The 20643-nt window shown below is 37.0% G+C and overlaps 3 protein-coding genes and 1 long non-coding RNA gene across 7 annotated transcripts; 3 read left to right on the forward strand and 1 right to left on the reverse strand.

The window, feature by feature from the left end:
* Positions 1-819: 819 nt before the first annotated feature.
* On the forward strand, positions 820-6658 carry LOC110936856 (phosphoribosylaminoimidazole carboxylase, chloroplastic). Of its 2 annotated transcripts, XM_022179271.2 has the most exons (17): positions 820-1090; positions 1526-1563; positions 1638-1829; positions 1918-2257; positions 2337-2399; positions 2853-2991; positions 3083-3138; positions 3221-3294; positions 3695-3842; positions 3948-4121; positions 4222-4309; positions 4404-4517; positions 4598-4695; positions 4839-4956; positions 5059-5153; positions 5835-5941; positions 6305-6658. In XM_022179271.2, the coding sequence occupies exons 2-17, from the start codon at positions 1556-1558 to the stop codon at positions 6399-6401; spliced, it is 1911 nt and encodes a 636-aa protein (XP_022034963.1). In that variant the 5' UTR covers positions 820-1090; positions 1526-1555; the 3' UTR covers positions 6402-6658. The 2 variants fall into 2 exon arrangements, with proteins under 2 accessions (XP_022034963.1, XP_022034964.1); XM_022179272.2 differs by lacking the exon at positions 1526-1563 and having other exon boundaries at positions 1593-1829.
* A 775-nt stretch (positions 6659-7433) lies between these two features.
* On the forward strand, positions 7434-8460 carry LOC110936855 (putative WEB family protein At1g65010, chloroplastic). Its single transcript, XM_022179270.2, has 2 exons — positions 7434-7518; positions 7619-8460. Exons 1-2 carry the CDS (start codon positions 7434-7436, stop codon positions 8458-8460), a joined length of 927 nt encoding a protein of 308 aa, XP_022034962.1.
* Positions 8461-8545: 85 nt separating this feature from the next.
* On the reverse strand, positions 8546-13680 carry LOC110936854 (protein BREAST CANCER SUSCEPTIBILITY 1 homolog). Its single transcript, XM_022179269.2, has 13 exons — positions 13489-13680; positions 13340-13393; positions 13151-13221; positions 12462-12569; positions 11844-12331; positions 11660-11761; positions 10715-11539; positions 10543-10643; positions 10288-10474; positions 9972-10199; positions 9331-9496; positions 9119-9237; positions 8546-9028 (listed from the first exon to the last, which is right to left on the reverse strand). The coding sequence occupies exons 1-13, from the start codon at positions 13542-13544 to the stop codon at positions 8708-8710; spliced, it is 2826 nt and encodes a 941-aa protein (XP_022034961.1). The 5' UTR covers positions 13545-13680; the 3' UTR covers positions 8546-8707.
* Positions 13681-17131: 3451 nt separating this feature from the next.
* LOC110936853 lies at positions 17132-20497 on the forward strand. Of its 3 annotated transcripts, none has more exons than XR_004890371.1 (3): positions 17132-17624; positions 17738-18069; positions 20126-20497. It is a non-coding gene; the product is annotated as an uncharacterized LOC110936853 (long non-coding RNA). The 3 variants fall into 3 exon arrangements; XR_002590341.2 differs by lacking the exon at positions 20126-20497 and adding an exon at positions 18977-19130; XR_002590339.2 differs by lacking the exon at positions 20126-20497 and having other exon boundaries at positions 17738-18215.
* The last annotated feature ends 146 nt before the right edge of the window (positions 20498-20643 follow it).

Here is a 20643-nt window from a genome sequence, read left to right on the forward strand (position 1 = left end):
GGTCAGGTTTACATTGTAAAGTGAGTTTGATCGTATGATTTCAGGAAGTTAAAACAAAAAATAGCTCAATAGTCCTCACAAAATGTTAGAAGATTTTGTTAAGTCTTTCCAAATAAACCCAGACTTCAAGAAGAGTAGGTCAACTTTTAACAACATAATTCGATTAATATAAATTAAATTTTTTGGCTTCCTACGTTATTTCTGTTTGTTGACGTGATTGTTTGATCTTTTTTTTTTTTTTTTTTGCTTTTGATATCTACGAATAACTCTATCCTTTTTAAAGCAAATTATTTGTTTTTTTTTTTAACTTAATCAACCTGACATTTTGACATTTGAGGCTTTCATCACCATGATCAAAGTACTCTGTTTAACATTAATCGATGAATCTTAATAAAAGAAAAACTAAAACCAAATATATATGATTTCATAATAGACGTTGATTATACTTTCTTTATTAATGTCATTCGTTGCAAATTAAAGAAACAACATATTTTAATATAATTTAAAAAAAAACATAAATCAATAAAACATGTTGTACGGGTTTAGAAAACATTATTATATTGAGATCTCATCATCAATTAAAAAGGAATTAGCTTTACTTGAAAACTTTAAATACATATGGAGGCAAACTTGGATACTTATGAAACCGAACTAAAAATTTGTGGTGGAGAAGGGAAAGAAGATACTAATGAGTTTGAAAATGTTGTTTATGTATTTCTTATTATTGAAAACTAAATTTTCCTAGCCCGGGATGTTCCCGGGTGATAGCCTAGTAATTTAAATAAACAAAATTATTAGGGTTTAAAGTAGCACCTGACAACCACCAGAGTCATCTCGAGAACCCAAGCTTTAGACTTACAATTCCGTTCATCAGTTAGAGTTGTTGCGCTCCAGCCCAGGAGTCGCAAGAGTGAACATCTGAGAGAGAGAGAGGTTGGGTTTATGGGCTTGGAGGGTAAGTGGGCTTGGGCTGCTGAGTGAACCTAAACCCAAAGAAAGAAATCAGCTGTAGACTGAAATCGTCAGACTCCAGTCATCTTTCTCGTCCACAGCACAGCACAGCACAGCACCTTCTTTTCTAATTTCAAAGGTGAGTTTCCGATGATGATGCACTCTTAGAATGCAGTAGCAACTATCAAAAGTCATTATTCAATTTTTAACTTTGCATATTTTCTTCTCCTTTTGCATATCTTGAACAACCCAAATAATAATAATAAAGGAGGATCTATCTGAGCAAATAGGTTAATTTCCAATTTAGCATAATAATCACAGACACCTTCTACTCTTTCCATCTCTGTCTGTGTGTGTGTTTGTTTTTATCTCCATTTTCTGAATTTCTGAATATTTGATTCTTAGCATGCATTCTTTGTTTGGTTCTCAAATTTATAGATCAAGTTTAACTTATTAGAGATTCTGTTTTTTTTTTTTGTTTTTTTTTTTTAAGAAAGTACGGTGCTTTTATTGTCTAGCTGACAAATTAGATTGTAACTTCATTTGTTATTGAATTTTTATTGTTTTGTTGCAGAATTAGAGTTTGTTAGCAAGGACACTATTCATGTATTTGTAAGTTGTTTTTACTTTGTTTTTTGCAGTTTTCAAGAAATAAAGAATATATTTTTCTTCAATCACATTGACAGGATGCTGAGCCCTAACCATCAGTTTGGTTCTGCATCAGTCGTTGTTCGTTCCAACCCAAGTCCTCTACTTGGGTTTGGAACATTCCGGAAATTAAGCAACACTTCGTTTGCTTCAATGAACAACCAACCAAGGGCTTCTTGCACCATAGCTTGCAACACCTCCACAAAAAGTGATGTCTCACTCTCACAAAGGTTATAATATCACACAACACTACAACACTATTATAGTATTTGAGCAGTTCTAAATATTAACAAATCACGCGACTTCGATACAATGTAGGAACGCTAGTATAACAACAACTACAACAACTCATGGACTTTCTGAAACGGTTGTGGGCGTTTTGGGCGGAGGACAGTTAGGGCGAATGCTTTGTCAAGCCGCTTCCCAAATGTCAATCAAAGTCAATATATTGGATCCTTTGACAAACTGCCCCGCCAGTTCTATATCTACTCATCATATGGTCGGAAGTTATAACGACAGCGCAAAAGTTGAAGAATTCGCAAAGAGTTGTGGAATATTGACGGTTGAAATTGAGCACGTTGATGCTGATACGTTGGAGAAACTCGAAAAACAAGGGTTAGATTGTCAGCCTAAAGCTTCCACCATTCGCATTATACAGGTATAATTCTCTTGTAAATTAAACAGTGTCTTGTTATTCAAATAATTGTCACCAACTCTTTACATTTTTGTTTTCACAGGATAAGTATCTACAAAAAGTCCATTTTTCTCGAAACAACATCCCGCTACCGAAGTTCGTGCAGGTTTGGATTATTAAGCAGTATTTTACTTGCATCTTCTTTACCCAACAGAAATAATAAAATGAGTTAAATGCCATTTTAATCCCTGTGGTTTGGGTCATTTTGCCAGTTTAGTCCAAAGGTTTTATTTTTCACCTGTGGGTCCAAAAAGGTTTCACCGTTGCCATTTTAGTCCATTGGGTTAACTTCATCCATTTTTTCTGTTAACGAGAAGGGTAATTCGGTCATTTTATATGTAATTTTGTTAACTAGAAGGGCAATTCGGTCATTTTATATGTAATTGCCCTTCTCGTTAACAGAAAAAATGGATGAAGTTAACCCAGTGGACTAAAATGGCTACGATGAAACCTTTTTGAACCCACATGCGAAAAATGAAACCTTTGAACTAAACTGGTAAAATGACCCAAACCACAGGGACTAAAATGGCATTTAACTCTAATAAAATTTATGTGACAGATTAATGACCAAGAAAGTGCTGAAAGAGCGGGTCAAGAATTTGGCTATCCTCTTATGATAAAGAGTAGACGGCTGGCTTATGATGGCCGTGGTAATGTTGTTGCTAAAACTGAAAAGGAACTCACTTCTGCAATAAACGGTATTTGATTTGTTATTTATTAATCTTTTTTGGTGGTATACATTTATACATGTGTTGGCTCTTAAAGTTCAAAATTACTCTTTATTTGCAGCTCTAGGAGGATTTGATCATGGTTTATACGTTGAACAATGGGCCCCTTTTGTTAAGGTCCGCTTTTGTCACACTAAGGATTTCATACAATTTCGTTGATTTTTTTTCTCTTCAATGTGTATTTTAATGTTTGTTTTAGGAGCTTGCGGTTATTGTTGCAAGAGGACGAGACAATTCTATATCGTGCTATCCTGTTGTCGAGACTGTACACAGGCAAGATGAGATGTTTAATGTGGTTATCATAGTTGTCAACAGCGGACGATAGCGACAAGCTACCTAAATGCTACGTAGCGATAGCGATCAAATATCGGGCGCTATTTCATGTTTAGCGATACACTAGAAGAAATTTTCTGAAAAATTTCTTATGTATATTTTACCCAAAAATATATAAAAAAGCTAAAAATTTTACAAAAATCTCGCTATTTACCGCTATTTGTCGCTACCAGCTATATAGCGACACATGAGCGCTACGCTACGCTATTCGCTATAGCGGGCGCTATGCTCGCTATTAATAACTATGGTGGTTATGTTTATCTTACGTTTTTTTAGAATCTTTAATAATGGTTTTGTTATTTTTATGAACATTTTTTGATATTATTTTTACCTTATTCAGGGAAAACATTTGTCACATTGTCAAGGCACCTGCTAATGAATCATGGAAGATTATGAAACTTGCAACGGATATCGCTTCCCGAGCTGTTGCTTCGTTAGAAGGTGCCGGTGTGTTTGCAGTTGAACTGTTTTTGACAGAAGACGGCCAGGTTACTAATAGTTTGTTTTATATATAATTTGTTTTAAACTTTTATATGTCTACAGTCTACCTCTTTATGTGAATGTAATGTGTATTTGTGTTATTAAAAATACAGATTTTATTGAATGAAGTTGCCCCTAGACCTCATAACAGTGGGCACCACACTATTGAGTCGTGTTATACTTCACAATATGAGCAGCATTTACGGGCCATAGTTGGGCTTCCGCTTGGTAATCCATCATTGAAGGTTCCAGCTGCCATGATGTACAACATTCTTGGTGAAGATGATGTAAATTTTTTTTATTAGTATTGTTATTATATAGTTTTGCAAGTATATTAGATTTATCGATTATTCATAAAGTTGAACGTGATGACGGTTGTTTGTGCAGGGAGAGGCAGGTTTTATTCTGGCAAATCAGATTATAAAACGAGCGTTGTGTACTCCAGGGGCCGCCATTCATTGGTATGACAAGCCAGGTATATGTGTATTCACAAATATGTATTCGTGTGTATATTCACACATACACACACTTCTAAAACATAAAAAATGAATTATTGATGACACTGCAAGATATGCGAAAGCAACGGAAGATGGGCCACATAACTGTTGTCGGGCCTTCAATGGGAATTGTTGAAGCGCGGGTTAAGTCATTTCTCGAAGAAGAAAGTTCAGAGGAGACTCCAGGTTTATTTTCTTAAAAATAGTTTTTTCTTGCCGTTTTTCTATTTTCATAATATAATCATAATGCTGTCATTTTGACACAGTTGCTCCACGTGTTGGAATCATAATGGGATCTGATTCAGATCTTCCAGTGATGAAAGAAGCTGCTAAAATTTTGAACGACTTTGACGTGTCCGCTGAGGTTATTTCTTAACCTTTTTGGGTAGAGCTAACGGGTGGGTTGGGTAAAGGGTCAAAATGAGTATTCTATTACTATCGGCTTGGGTAACGGGTCAAAATGAGTATTCTGGAATTATAGTTTTACGCTTTGAAAATATTTTGTAGGTAAGAATAGTGTCAGCACACCGGACACCTGAGCTGATGTTTTCTTATGCAACGTCTGCTCGAGAACGAGGTGTTCAGGTTATTATTGCTGGTGCTGGGGGTGCAGCCCATTTGCCAGGTTTATCCTCTCCTTCCATTTTTCATATCTAAATCTATAGATATTAACACTCAAGTATGTTATAAAGACAGTAATGTTAATAATATTTTAATGTGTGGTTAGGTATGGTAGCTGCCCTGACACCGTTACCCGTGATTGGAGTTCCTGTACGCGCTTCGACATTGGATGGCCTTGACTCCCTTCTCTCCATTGTGCAGGTATGTAGATAAATTATGTCAAATTTTCTAAAGCAGGCCATTTATCTAATAACGACCCGGTTGGGTAAACGCCAAACGGGTCGGGTTGGTGGGTCCAACTCGACCCGAACCCGAAAATTTTAGACGAACCTGAACCCGAAAATCGTATCATACATATGAACCCGAACACGACCTGTTCAACCCGAATTTTTTAATTTTTTTTCGCAAATTCGTATATTAAAATTAAAATTTTACTACAAAAAACACCAATATATAATCAACCCAACTGGGTTGACACGAACCGACCCGTTTAGATAAACGGGTTCGTGGGTTCAACCTGAAACTGACCCGAACCCGTTTAGACTAACCTAAACCCGTGAAATTCGAGTTAGGTTCGTGTCGTGTCAGAAATTCACCCTCTAGTATAGTTGTCCTCTCTTCTCCAAAACCTTAGTTTTTTTTTAAATTTAATTAGGAAAGTTATATAATATTATTACTTAATGATAATTATATTAGAGTTTTTTTATTAATGATGTATGGCCAAGATATTTTGTCTGACCGAAAAGGCGAAAAGTAGCAGTCTTGCTGTTGTAGGATCAGATTTTCAGTTGCGTGTATTTTGCCATTTTTTGATCCGATTGTTGTGTATTCCATTTAAAACAAGTATTCATTAATTAATGAGGATTTTGTTGTGTGAAGTAGATGCCTAGAGGTGTTCCTGTTGCAACGGTTGTGATAAACAATGCGACTAATGCGGGGTTGTTGGCAGTCAGAATGTTAGGGGTGGCTGATCCTGCCCTCCAAGCAAGGTTATCTCTCACTCTGTGTGTATGTATACATGCATATAAATTATCAGTGACAACACGGGCACGCTGTGTAACAGGTCTTTCTTTTAAGTATGGGTCGGCTTCTATAATCTTTTTTATCCACTTCTCAATTCTTTAGTTATGATTATAAATTTTATCCACTTGTCAATTCTTTAGTTATGATTACAAAAACATCGTTATCAAATGGAAAATCAAAGTCTTTAATTACGGGTTGACTTTCAGCCTGTTTTTCATTTAACCAGTATTGATTTTTTTATTTGACACAATTGAGATAGATCTTAAGAATACACCCACACTTGATAGCAAGTTAAAGTGATACAAGCAGCATATATCGTGTGTATACAGAATGGCACAATTCCAAGAAGACGCAAGAGATACAGTATTGGAAAAGACGGAGAAGCTAGAAAAAGTGGGCTGCGAAGAGTATTTGAATTCTCGATAATACTTTAGAATTCTTCACAAAGTCAGTCACTAACCAACCAAGACTTGCATAAAACCATGGAAGCGCCCATTCATTAGATAGATTTGGAGTCCAGGCCCCATGATGTTTTATTTGCGGATTTTTGTCTGTTTGTACTATGCTTATCTTCAGAGAAAAATGCAAGTGTATGGATACAATAGGAACTTCATATAAGAAATACACTTTATTTTTCAAACAGAAAACTACTTTGAATTGAAAGATTCTACCGATGTTTGTTTCATGTTTGTACATTTTGAGTTGCTTTAGTATGGTTAATGCACGTCAGTCGCTAAGGGGCATTTTCCACCACATCACCATCATAATGCCCCTTCAAATATTGTATAAGAGTTAATGCCCCTTAATGCCAATTTCATTAATTACTTTCCGTTATTTTTTTTTATCTTTTTTGACATTATTCTACAAATATCCCTCCCTCTTCATGTCTCTGTAGTGCCCAATGGGGTGGTGTTGAGGGCATTTTCAAACACTTTCACGCCCATATAATGCTCATTACACGTCTTTAATAGATGTATTAATAAGTAATGCTCTTTTACATGGATGTAATTTTAACATTATATGCTTTCAACACATTTTTCATATTTTTTGATTTGACACGTCAATATTCAGTATAGCAGTGTGTCTAAGCAAATATAAATTTATAGGGTGAGAATATTAGAACATAATGCTTATAATAAAATTATCAATAAACAGAGGAAAGTCAAAATTAGAAAGAAAGAAAAAAAAAACAATTTTAAAAATGGTTTGAAGTAGGAAGAAACAAGCACCATCAAAAGGCATCAACCAACCATCTTCCAATACCAGACACCACATAACCAATTGTAAAATCCAACATCAAACATTAAACAATTTTTCTAAAACAAAATAAAAATTAAAAAAAATAGAGAGAAAGAGAGGGCAAACTTTCAACTGCATCCCCTCTCTCCATCCCTCTTATCATTATCAGATCACCATCATACTTTTTTTTTGTTTTATAATTATTTTTAGATTTTAGATATGAGTAAGTTTAAGGATAAAAAACCTCCAAATCCAATCACGGTATCGACAAATACACAACATTATGATGATGCAGCTTTAGAAGGTAATCAATCTGCTTTTTATTTGATATTAACATTTTATAATATGATGGAAAATGATATAAGTCTATATGTGTTCTTGTGGTATATTGTATCATGCATTAGGAGTTGCTGCAAATGTAAAACTACTATTAAAACTGATTCAAGATCACAAAGATGCATGCAAAACACAAAGGAATGATGGAAAAAGGATGTTAAGGGTGGCAGGAATGATGACCATCCTTGACATGGTTCGAACGAGGATTAAAAATTGTCAATCGTTTGGAACCAAGCAAGGCGAGCTTTCAAGGTCGAGTCCATGCCAAAGCCCAAAAGACAAACGATCATCCGAGTCGATAACATGTGATGAAAAAGAAAACTTGAAAAGAGAACTCAACGCAAACTTGGCAACGCGTAAGAGTCTGGAGATGATGTGCTCGAGTTTGGGTAAAGAAAAGGAGATAATGATGGGAGAGTTGACCAAAAAATCACACGAGTTAGCAGAAATGGAGGAACATATAAACAATCTTAAAGCACAAAATGAGACCTTATTAGAAAGAGTTAAAGAATGCGCAGATGTACATACAGATGAAGGAAAAGGGAAAGAAACGCAAGGAACCATAGAACTTCAAGACCGTAACAAATCACTTTCCAATCAACTTTTGAAAACATTAGATGAGTACAGATCAATGAAGAGAAAACTAACAGAAGTGCAAGAAGAGAATACGGCCATGCAGTCAGCAATGGAGGAAATGGGAGTCAAAGTTAGTACCAGTTTACAAAAAATTCAAAAGTATAGACGACATCTGACAACAGAAAGTGATGAAATTGCGGATATTGAAGAAGGGGTTTCAGAGTTAGAACATATGTTTAAGTGTTTTGAATTAAATGAGAAAAAACATGGAAAGAAAAGTGAACATGCTAAAAAACCAGATGTAAAGCCGATAAAAGATACCAAAAAAATGTAAATGCAGTAAAATGGAACCAGATGTAAAGTATGTATATAATTATCGGTTTTGTAGCGCGTGTTTGGTCCCTTGTAAAATGTAAAAATACTCAAATTCCTTTTCACAAACTAGCACAAGAAGTTTAAACCATAACGGTTTATATATGCCAAAGTAAGAAACAAATTCATCCATAATTATATTCTATACATAATTTCAATAAAAAAGCTGCATAAAGTTCAAAAGATTAAAGTAAAAACATAATTTTTTTCTAGCAAAGATTTTGCAGTGTAGAAGCTGCAATGGAGTTTAAAATCCATGAGTTGCTTACGGCTACGGCACCACATGAATTTGCAAGGGCTTCTGCATTTGACTTTCTTTGACTCAGAATCCGATTTTGCTCATTTGGTTTCAACTTATCAGGAAGCTCAATGCTGTAGATTAGAAACTGTTGTTCGTTGTTCATCGGTACTGGCTTCCTATGCAGAACCGTGCCTCCGGCAGCAATGATAAGATCATGTAAATATCCTTTGTAAGAAGCTACAAAGTCTCCAGTAAAATAGAACTTATAACCGTTAAAAAGTTTCGGTTCCTGCAAAAGATTTCAGATAATCAAGCCAACAATAGAAAACATAATTTATAGAAAACCAAAATATTTTAAGAAAATTAGGTGTGAAAGAACCTTATTAAGCAACCTAGACCGGCCGAGTTTAGGACCACCCTTGAATCCATGAATATCTATATTAATCTCGTAAAGTTGTTCATCAACTGGTTTCTTGACCTCCAAGCAAGCCTTGATCCCTTTTAACATGTTAAAAGAACACAAATTATATCTTTACAATGAACAAATTTTCAGTAGTCAATATTTAATGAATATACATAAATTATGCTTACATTCGATATTAAGAATCCACTTTCCCTCTATAATACCCATCAAATATTTAAGGGTTCTTCTGCATGCGCCATTCTCATCGACTGATGCAATGATGTGTGTAACCCTGGAATCCCATTTCTTCAATACTGTAACTCCAGATAACTTCTCAAACTTTTCAATGGTTTCCTGTAATATAGTTGGGAAAGAAATAAATTATTTAAATGAATTTAAATCTTGGTTTTAAAAAGCGCGCTTGCACGAGGCACACACCCTTGAGCTTTTTTGCTCAGCGCCAAAAGGCGCGCTTTTGGGGGATTTTTCAGGGCTATTTTGGCCTGGGGCGCGCGCCTGTCGTACCTGAGGCGTTTTTTATGCATTTAACTGTTGTACTTTGGGTTTTTTGGCTTGTACATGTAGCTAAAATCATTCAAAAACCTTACTTGTAGCTATATTTTGGGTAGAGAAAGCTAAAAACCTATGGAATATAAATGAGAGATAAAAAATATATATAATTAGCTTGCGCCTCGGGTACAAAAAGCCCGCCGCATTTGCGCTTCGCGTCTCGGTTTTAGACCTCGTCGCTTTCATGCGCTTCTTGCTTTTTAAAACCAAGATTTGAATATAAGTTATATAACAAAAGATAATATTATTATTATCTTACCTTTTCAGTAGTTGTGAGTGCTGAGCAACAAAGAAGCATTTTCGTGAACAGTCCAGATGACTCCCAACGAGAAGCTGTGCTGACTGTATCATCAACATTAACTTGAGATTGTTTAACGATAGTCTGTCTTTTCGGAACATATTTCTTTTTATCTTTTTGTTGAGAACCACATGCTTCATTTGGCAGCTTTTGAGATGCATGAAGTGGGCATAACATGACAAAATTGTCCTGTGACAAGAAAACAGAACTTGACCAGTTGAACAATTGACAATGTTTGATGTAATGCGACACAATATAATGATACACTGATACTTACATCATCCCATCGGCATTGTGGCGTTAACTTTGCACAGGTGAAATGAAAGCTTTTACGACAACTTTTTTCATAACAACCGAGAGCAGCACCTTTTAATCCACAGCAAGAGCACTTAATTCTTTTGCTTCTTGCCAGCTCAGCTTCCAGATTGACAGCAATATCGTCTTCAAAGTATACATTAGGAGCCCTACATACACTTTCAATGTCAGTCTACCAACAAATGGGAAAACAAAAACAATATTTCCACGTAATTACCACTCTGTGCAGTTCCTATGCGCGTGAATTGCATGTGGTACAACTTCATGATCCAAAGTTATAGGCTTTCCTTTAAGGTAGTGTGTCATACATCCAGTAATCTGCAGTAAATATACTGATAAGAAAATCAACAAATAATTGGTTCTAGAAGGATGTGGATTTTGTAACGTACGTTTGATTCTTTTGTGGACTGGCAGAAAGCACATTGCATATAAGACAGAGTGTTACATTTATGTAAGAATGTGGCATTGGATTTTGTCGGAGAACCACAGTTAGCTTCTTCCATCGGTTTGCTGGCCTTTTTATCAACATTTTTAGAAGGTTCTGGCTCATTTGTAGAAAACGTCACCTTTTTAGAAGTTTTTACGCCCTTAGAAACTTTACTTGAAGCACAAACATCTGTCACGGTATTAACAAGAGCAGGTTCACTAGGGAACTGATGGATGAATTCCTTGTTAAGTTCGGCTACGTTAATATTACTAATTCTTGAATCTTGGTTCTTCAACTTTTTAGTCCTTTTTGTATGTTGCTGATTCGTGATCTCTTTTTTCTTCTTGCCTGTGCTACTGGCGTCATGAATGTTGTCACCGCATTTTTTAAGATTCGAAGAATTTGACAGACCAACTGCACTTGCATCTCCATGATTAGAAGCTTCTTCGACAGCTTTTGTTGCAACTTTCTTGCCACTTCGATTCCGTTTCTTACATTTCACAGACTCACTAGTGTTTCCGTCATTATCTTGATCAGCCTTCGGCGGCACAGTACAAATTTCAACAACTTTATCTGCGTCTCTCTTAACTTTCTTCTTTTGAACACTTTCTCGGGTCTTCTTAGCTCTCTTCTTATCCCCTTTGACTTTAGCAACATGGTCAACCTTTTCTTTCGGAAGTGGAGATAACATGGGTAAAACCACTTCTATGGTATTGATTTTCTTCTTTTCTTCCGTGTTATTGTGTCCATTCTCTTGAATTATGTCGCATTCATCAGATTCTTTATCCTGTGTCCCAATTCATTCCAAATTCAGTGACATGATATCAAAAAATAAGGTAAGCAACCCTATTATATGAGGCATGCGTTTTTTTTTTGGCGTGTTATAACAATATACAATATATAGTACCTGCATCTTCAATGGACTTGCACAAAGCTCAGGAGAACAAGGTCTTTGTGTCCATTCAAACATTTCACTGTCAAACATGTTACCATCCGGCAACGATGCGCACTGTCAAAACACCATCGAGAACTATAAATATATAGTTATGTATGCTAATAAATTATGTCATTCGAACAAATTACAAAACTACCTTTGAGGCAGTGTGAGAAGGATGGTCATCGTAAGAATCTTTGATATCACTAAAGCATGGAGCATCTGCTTGTGACACATTTACAGGTTCAAAAGGTGTAGGTTGTGTTGGTTCTTCATTCCGTTCATTTCTCAACCAAAAGAAAGGGGAAAATAACGTATCTCCATTCTCATGTAAATGAGCCGTGTCTTCTGGTGCAGATACGTTACTTTGAGTTTTATCGTTAATAGACGCGATCTTCCCACTTTCAAGATTTGCAGGCCTTGTTGGTGTCTCTTGTGGAGGATGTTGTGGCACCTGGATCCTTTTCTTCGTTGGAAAAGATGGTCTCTCGATATCAGAATTACATCGTTTAGACCTTTTTGAGGATCCATTTGATGTTTTCCCTTTGTTTTTCCTCTGATTCTGTGTGTTTGGTGTGGTTCTGCAAGCTTTGTTGGTTGTCTTGCTTCCACAAATGATTTCATCACCAGTTTGTTTCTCATTACCTAAATAACCAACAAAAAACGGTTTGATCAGAGTCCGTGTAAACATACTTACGGTGAATGTATCTACTTGCTATTAGTAGTTCAGACTTATAATGTTTAACACCTTTACAATAGACAAGCAAACCAATACCTTGTGTTTGAGGTTCTGTTTGAGTGACTAGAATGTTGACTCCTGAAGAAACCTCCATGTTCTTGTAAATGCTCACCAACGTATCCATGTGAGGAGCAGGACGAATCTCTGAAACATAAGAGATTTTGAGTTTAGAATAAAGAAGGATGTAATCTTGGTTTAGATACGTAAGACTTTCGTTATTTAGCTAAACCAATGGTCAAACAATTACAAATAACATAATAACATGTTAACTTTGAAACACAATGATATAAAATATTCTCATCATCTCTTATATATTAGTTAAATGACTTAAATCAATGGTCTAATTTGTTCAATTTCTCACACCCATTGATCAACCAATAGTCAAATTTATTCAATCAATTTGAAAACTCAGACCCATCGCAATTGACAGTCAAATTGGTTCAAATACTAGTGGACTGCGTAAGGCACCGCATCACATGGCATATGCATCATGTGTCGAACGCATCAACTGCAGCGACACAATCTCATTACCATTCACCGCAGCACGCAACGCATACCAAAACTGTAATATCATAGAAGCTCATAATAAACTATATATAATAAATATCATGTCCTTATCTTTCATCTTCTCCTTACATACATTAGTTAAATACTTGTCACAATAAGACCTAATTTTATTACAGATCTGATTAAATTCGTGTAAAAAACATAAAATTAAAAAATACCTCTTCTCCTATACGGAACTTTGCATACAGGACATGTTGAATCGGACTTCATAGACTTATCAATACAAACACTGAAAACAATAATAAACATCAGAACGTCAATTTTCCGGTAACTATTCATCCAATTACACCAATCTATGAAAAAAAACGAAACAAAAATGTCTGAATAACAACAAACGAATAGCTTACTTGCAAAATATATGATTGCAGGTAAGGGAAACCGCAGATTTCAGAAGACTTAAGCTGCAGATAAATAATAAAGTAAAACTTAGGGTTTATAGAGTTAAGAATGATGAAATGCAGACGATTAAAAGGAAAATAGAAGAATTAGGGTTTACCAGATGGGGCATTTGAGTTCTTCGGCCATTTGTCGCAGGTGCGAAGTGGTATCCATTGTTAAGGATTGTGAAGATGAAGATGGTGAAGATGAAGAAGTTGAAGTGAGAATGGAGATAGAAGATGGAGATATTGAGGTGAAAATGAGTTTGAAAGTTGAAAATTTTGCATGTGGCGGGAGAATTTTTATTGGAGGTTTCAGGCGGCAAATCAGGAAATGATTGGGGAAAGTTACAAAAATTTTAGGATAACTTGCAACGAAAGCTTTGTAATGTTATACAAAAATTAATTAGACTAGAAGGTATGGGGCTCGTGTCCATGCCCGTCCACTGCTCGCCGCCCCAAACCTTCCACCCCCTGCTTCGTCGCCGCCCCAGCCTCGTCCCGATCGTCCGCAAGCAGCCGCCCAAGCCGGGCCTCATCCCTTCACACACACACCTATACATATATATATAAAGGGGTTCACCCCCACCCCCTAGGTCCATCTCCTTTAGGCCCATCCTCACACCCGCTTACGTGGCGGTGACGTAGCGGCCCATCCTCCCCACACCATACCTTCTAGCCTTATTAGAACACCCCTAGTGGTACAAATTTTTGGCATTTTTCCACAAAGCACGCCCCTATGACCGCCCCCTGGTCGTTGTTGAGGCAAATTTGGTCTCCAACGTTCTTTAATCCACGGCCAACTTCCAATTCTTTGGCCAATCACATGCATTCTTGTTTTCTTGCCCAATCACATGCATTCTTCCTTTTAACATAATGCACACATCCCCACTACACCCATTTTAGAAAAACGCCCCATAAAGCCCCCTTACTGACTGGACCGCCACCAGGGGCAGACCCAAGCCCACTCCAAGGTGGGCGGGCGCACCCCGGGGAAAAAAAATTTTAGTGTTAAATTCCGTCGAAAATGCCGTCCCCACCCCTTGAAATTTTTCGTCCGCACCCTTGAAATTTTTCGTCCGCACCCCTTAGGTAAAAAGTGTTATCAATTTATATTTTAATTTTTTAGTAAACTCTTATTTAAAAAAAAATACTACCTAAATTATATAACTTTTAATACCTAACTAACTAAACCCAAATACCCATACATTTACTCACTTATAATTCCTAACTAGCTAGCCCACTAAGTCTTAGCCCATTAACCAAACCCAATAATATTTCAAACTATAATAAAATAATTAAAGCTCAAAACCTTTAGAAATTCTCTCCCGCTCTCTCCCTCTCTTGCGTCCCTGCACTGCCAACGAACAACATCACCCAGCGACAACAGTCCAGCAGCCGGCGACCACCATAATCAGCCACCATACCACCGTCGTTTGACACCAAATCTAACCGGTATCCGAACACGGGTAAGTTTCTTTGTTATTTTAATGATTTTGATTGATATTATAGGAGAAAAAAAGGTAATAAAGTTGTTAAATAGGTTTGAAATTTTGTGTGTTTTGACATTGTTTATAGTTGTTTAGATTATTTTTAGGGTGATTATGTTGTTTATATATTTTTTAGGGTGATTACAACTAACGTTATGATTTCTAGGCTTGAATAGTTGAAAATTAAAATTGAAACATTATGTTATGGAGCGATGAACTTATGTTATATAGAGAAAGAATTGTTTAAAAAATTAGTTTTAAAGATGTTTTGGATAGATTTCAAAAAATGAAAACTCGTAGGGCGTCGACCTTTTAATTATGTTTGTAACAAAGTTTACATGTTTTTTATTATTATATAAATTTAGTTTGATGTTCGTTTGTTTTACATGACCCGACCCGACCCGATACGAACCAATTTTTTTACTCATATACCTAGGGGCCTAAAATTTTAAAAAATGTTCCGCACCCCCATAGAAAAATTCCTGGGTCCGCCACTGACCGCCACATGACGCAAAACGCCCAAAGGTAGGGTGTCTTCCACTACGCATGATCTTAAACTAGAGCAAAACAAATTGCATGTTTTTTTAAGAAGAAACGTCCAATCACCCTTCCGCCAAAAGAATACAACATGGCGAACAGGCCCACCCTCTTAGGGGTGGGTGCTCCACTTTCCATCACTCACCACACCCAATCATCAAACGCCACGTCATCAAACTTGTTTCTATCACTAATGATGAATTTTAGTGGGGGTGCTCATCACTAGTAGGGTCACCTTCAACGGTCAAATGCAATTCTTCACGTGTCATGACCACCACGCGTGGTCACCCAGCCACCACGTTGCGCCCCCACCCCCTTATTGTCACACCCCGAAAAATCAGAGCTGGCGTGACTGGACCGGTATCTTCATTGCACAGCGGAAGCAAATAAGCTAAGACTTCTAGAAATTGAACGCCGCTAAGTACTCGAACTCCAATGGGTTCTCCTATTCCAACCGTTCCATAGTTTTGAAAAATGCCACCTGAGAAAGAACATGCGAAAAGTCAACACAAAGTTGAGCGAGTTCATAGTTTGTTTTGAAAAAGATTTAAAATAAATCTTTTTGATAACCGGTTTAAAAGTTGTTGAGAAAGCATAGAAAAATCATTTTTCTCGGCATGATATATGAAAGTTGTGAGTCTAGCCCACGAGAGTCTTTGTAAGCAGGACCAACTCGTCCTCTTACTTGTACATAAGTTGAAAACATTATCAAAGTTTGTAAAACCATGTATTTGTGAGTTTGTGTCAAATGAATCTTAAAGACATTTGAAAGTTATAGTGTTGTAAGTTGGTATGTAAAGCGTCTATGAACATGTTGATCATTAATGTTTCGCGAGGACATTAATATATGCGACGACATAGGAGGTACTCAACCCGCGTAGGCAATTTTTTTAGTGTCGAATCACCTCGACTGGGACACAACAGCACTCTAAGTGGTCACCCATGGACCGTGAGTGGGGCTCGCCCGTACCCATTAGATCTAACCTTTGTTCCTTGGTCCTCAAAAGGATTAATGGCACCTCAAAATCCAAAACGTATTTCTATTGTTTAATCGACACTTATTAAAATTTCGAGGAGAAAATTTCTGTAACAGGGGGAGAATGTGACAACCGGTAATTTACGCGCTTAATTATGTGATTAACAGGTGATTACGCAATAATAAATAGTGTTTACGACGCAAATTAACTTAATTAGGCATTTGGAATACCCAGGAACGTTTATCCAACCTTACAGTGAGCGAACGGTGGTTTACAGAGCAGCTTGTGAAACGTTAAACGGTAACGGGTCGAAACCGTACAGAATACTGTCAACGCCGACAAATATTAAATTTTTTTTTTACGATAAATTTTAGCTTCGTAATTAAATTTTAGTGACTATAGTCAAAACCGGATCGAAGAACGGATTAAAGACGGCAACAATACAATTTTTCGCGATTATTACCGTAGTCGACGAACGGGCGTGCAAACAACGACAGCCGACCGTACCTTGGTGCATTTTAATTTTTGACGTTAAACAGAGTTCAGAATTTTGACAACGGGTCTCGTAGGAATTACGGGCCACTTACACACGAGATGGGCTTGTAGGCCCTGGGCCCAAGCCCAAAACCCACAAGTCTAAGCCTACACATAATAAACTAAATCTACAATGAGATACGGATAGATCTTTTGCTTAGATCTTCATCTCAAATCTTAAAAAAAAAAAAAAAAAAAATCTCTACAAAATCTCTTGATCAGATTTTTAAGTGTACTATTTACTCTTTCTCCTTCTATATATGGACACAAATGAGGAACCAGAGCTCCCATCAAACACATAACAACAACAACAGACTTAAAAGTCTGACCCTCTCTCTCGAATTTCATAACACAGAAAGCTTACACACACCAAAACTCTTGTTCTCACAACACACCCAAGGTCACAAACTCAGTGACAAGTCTCATCTCCTCTCAAATAAGAACACACATCACTCCACCAGCCCCTCTCCCCCCTTCGTTTGACTGAGCGGCCGGCCACCACCACCTTCTGGTGGCGGCGCGTCGGCAAGATGAGAGAGAGAGAGATGATGCAGGAGAGAGAGAGAGAGCAATCGGAACTGAGAGAGAGAAGACGGAGAGGAATGACGAAGAGGAGAGGGCCGACGCTCTATTGCCGATGTCAGTGCCGCCGTGTACGGCGGCGGAGGAGGCGGATTTCGAGCAAAAATGAAGACGACAGCCTGGTGTTCTTCTCCGGTTAGATCTGGTGTCCCATTTTTTTTCTCTCTATTCTTTACTTTGCTTCTTTTATTTTTCTGATTAATGATGATGATATTGGTTGCTGTCGATGATGACGCTGATACTGTTAGGAACGATGATGATTACGTTGATGACGTTGAAGTAGTGGTGTCGGCCACGCCGGCGACGGCGTCGGTGGTAGCGAAGATTCTGATTCGGGTTTCGCTTCGTGGTCGAGTCGACTCGGTCAAACCCGAGTCAACTCGGGCCAACTCAGTCGGTCAACAGGTCAAAACAGTCAAGGTCAGACGTGGTTTCGGGTTTCGATCAACGGTCCGGGTCAGATTTTGAAGCGTTTCGGGTTCACTCGGTCGGACCGAGTCAACTCAGTCAACGCAACGAGTCAACTCAGCGGGTAAACCCGGTTGACTCGGTCAACTCAGCGTGCCGACACGAAGATTCGGTAAAGATTTACGGCGCGACTATTTTGTTATTTCTATAACTTTATTACTCACGTGAAACGAGCTCGAACCAGTTAACTATAGTTTACGTTTAATATATTTTGACAGTTACATATATATTGTTTGAACTTGGTTGAATTTTGATAAACATAACGACAACTTGTGTTGTCGGGGGCGTCCAAAAACAGAGGAAACTCTGCCCGTTTTTCGAGAAAATCCGTAAAATAATACATTTTATTTATAAAATGAAGCAGAACCGATCGACTACAAATGATTTTTATAAAGCAAAATACAGGTGTATATTACTTTCAACGACATTTCACAACATCACGAAAGCGACGTTTCGAAATTATTTACGACAACTATTTTATAAAAATAAATGTAGTTTACATTTATTTCAAACTTTCGTATAACACGAAAACGTTTTATAAAAATAAATATACCGTATATTTATTTTAACAATAGAACAACACGACTTCTTTTATGAGAATAAATATAATTTATTTCCTTATTTCAAAGTTCGAACGACGCTTATTTGTTTTACAAAGTAAATATAGTTTATATATTTACTTCAAATATCAAACGCGAGATATAATACGAGCTTGTCATATACTATTTTCGTATAATATTCTTTTATACACATACGACTTCTCGAGACGGCTAACGTAATTACAACGACATATTTATATTTTTATATAAATAATTATTTGTTTTTAAATCTCTCGAGAATCAAGTCTTTTCGAGACTTATTGATTACTTACGACATTAAGCGAAACTAAACAAAGTTCAACTTAGTCACTTTCATTAAGTTAGCGACTTACGTCAAACCGTTCAATTAACGATTCGGTAGAGCTCGGTAACACATAGTTACCGTTTTTGCTTAGAAACTTATTAGATATTCCGTGTTAGGAATATTGTAGGATGCACGCTAGCGAATCTCATCTTGGAAACGACATCATCGAAGTCGTAATTAGCTAGCTTTGCACAGGAATATTCAGGCGAGTTCATAACCCCCACTTTTTACTACTGTTTTACATTCTTTTTGTAAATGTTTTCGGGGTGGAAAGACATGCACAATTTTCAGAAACATACAAAGTTTTGAACAAACGCAAAACTCGTATTTCTAAATCATATCACGAATGGATTTCGAGGAACTCAAATGATTTACGAAAGGTTTATACTAAACATACCGGTTTTTACAAAACAAATGCTTATTTTCGAAATATGAATGATTTTTCATAACTAAGGAGTCAGTCAGGGTGGCTGGGAAGGTTCAGTCAGGGTGGCTGGGAAAGTTCAGTCGGGGTGGCTGGGAAAGTTCAGTCAGGGTGGCTGGGAAAGCTCAGTCAGGGTGGCTGGGGAGGCTCAGCCAGGGTGGCTGAGGTGGAATATATGTTACAGTAATTACGAAAAATTTTTACATGGTATGGTTAACGTAAGGAGGTGTTATACGATCATGTGAGTGGATAGGAACAACATGGGGCCATTAGTCCTCATGGAGGGACCGAGGGACAGGAGCGGTAGATCTATCTGGGTGTAGCGAGCCCAGCCCCCGGCCAAACTAGAAACGGACCGTGGGGTGACTTTGTCCACATACTTTGCCGTGGCGAAATCTGCTAGGTTTGAGTCTCCCTATTTGCACTTCACATATGTCAGTGGCCTTGCAAACCATTGGTGATCACAAGTCCCCTTACACTGCTACATACCAGGGATTTTATACTTACGGAAACTTTTAGTTCATACAAATTAACTACCATGTTTTATACAAATCCAAAGAATTATGGGGGTATAGAGTCAAGGTCAGGGTGGGCATTGACGGTTATGCGAACATTACAAATACATGGTTTTATGAACATAACATGTTACAAACACAACGTTTCCATATAACTTGGCAAGAAAATGATTTTTAAATTCATTTTCTCAATACTATTTCAAAAACCGGTTACCAAAGATTTATTTCAAACCTTTCACAACTCAAAAGATTTATTTCAGATCTTTTACAAACAAACTATGAACTCGCTCAACTTTATGTTGACTTTTTCGCATGTTCTTTCTCAGGTTGCATTTCTAATACAAGGAACGGTTGGAGTAGGAGGACCATGAAGAGTCGAGTACTTAGTGGGCGTTCAGTTTCTGGAAAGACTTAGTTTATTTGCTTCCGCTGTGCAATGAAGATACCAGTCCAGTCACGCCAATGCTCTGATAATTTCGGGGTGTGACACTTATGAGGAAACCTACAACTAGGAAAATCTCTGTTTTTGAATGTCGTATTTGAAAAACAAAAAATCAAATCTTCATCGTTGCTAAAAAAACCTAATATATTACAAAAGAGAAATTAAATATATGCTATTTGTTAATATGGATGTACCTGTATGACCGTTTAGTGAGCTTGATTTATTTTAACGTAACATGTGTGAGATGTTTTATATAGTAAAGTGTAATAATGTTTTCAAGCATCGTATTCAGGGATAAAACGTACTAGAAAGTAGAAATCGATGAAAAGGCTACAAGTTATTAAAAAATTGTATATCGTCCCTTGAATGTCGGAGATCATTTTCAATGAGACCTTACAAAAA

Source organism: Helianthus annuus, chromosome 4 (assembly GCF_002127325.2).
Source record: "Helianthus annuus cultivar XRQ/B chromosome 4, HanXRQr2.0-SUNRISE, whole genome shotgun sequence".
Taxonomy (NCBI): domain Eukaryota; kingdom Viridiplantae; phylum Streptophyta; class Magnoliopsida; order Asterales; family Asteraceae; genus Helianthus; species Helianthus annuus.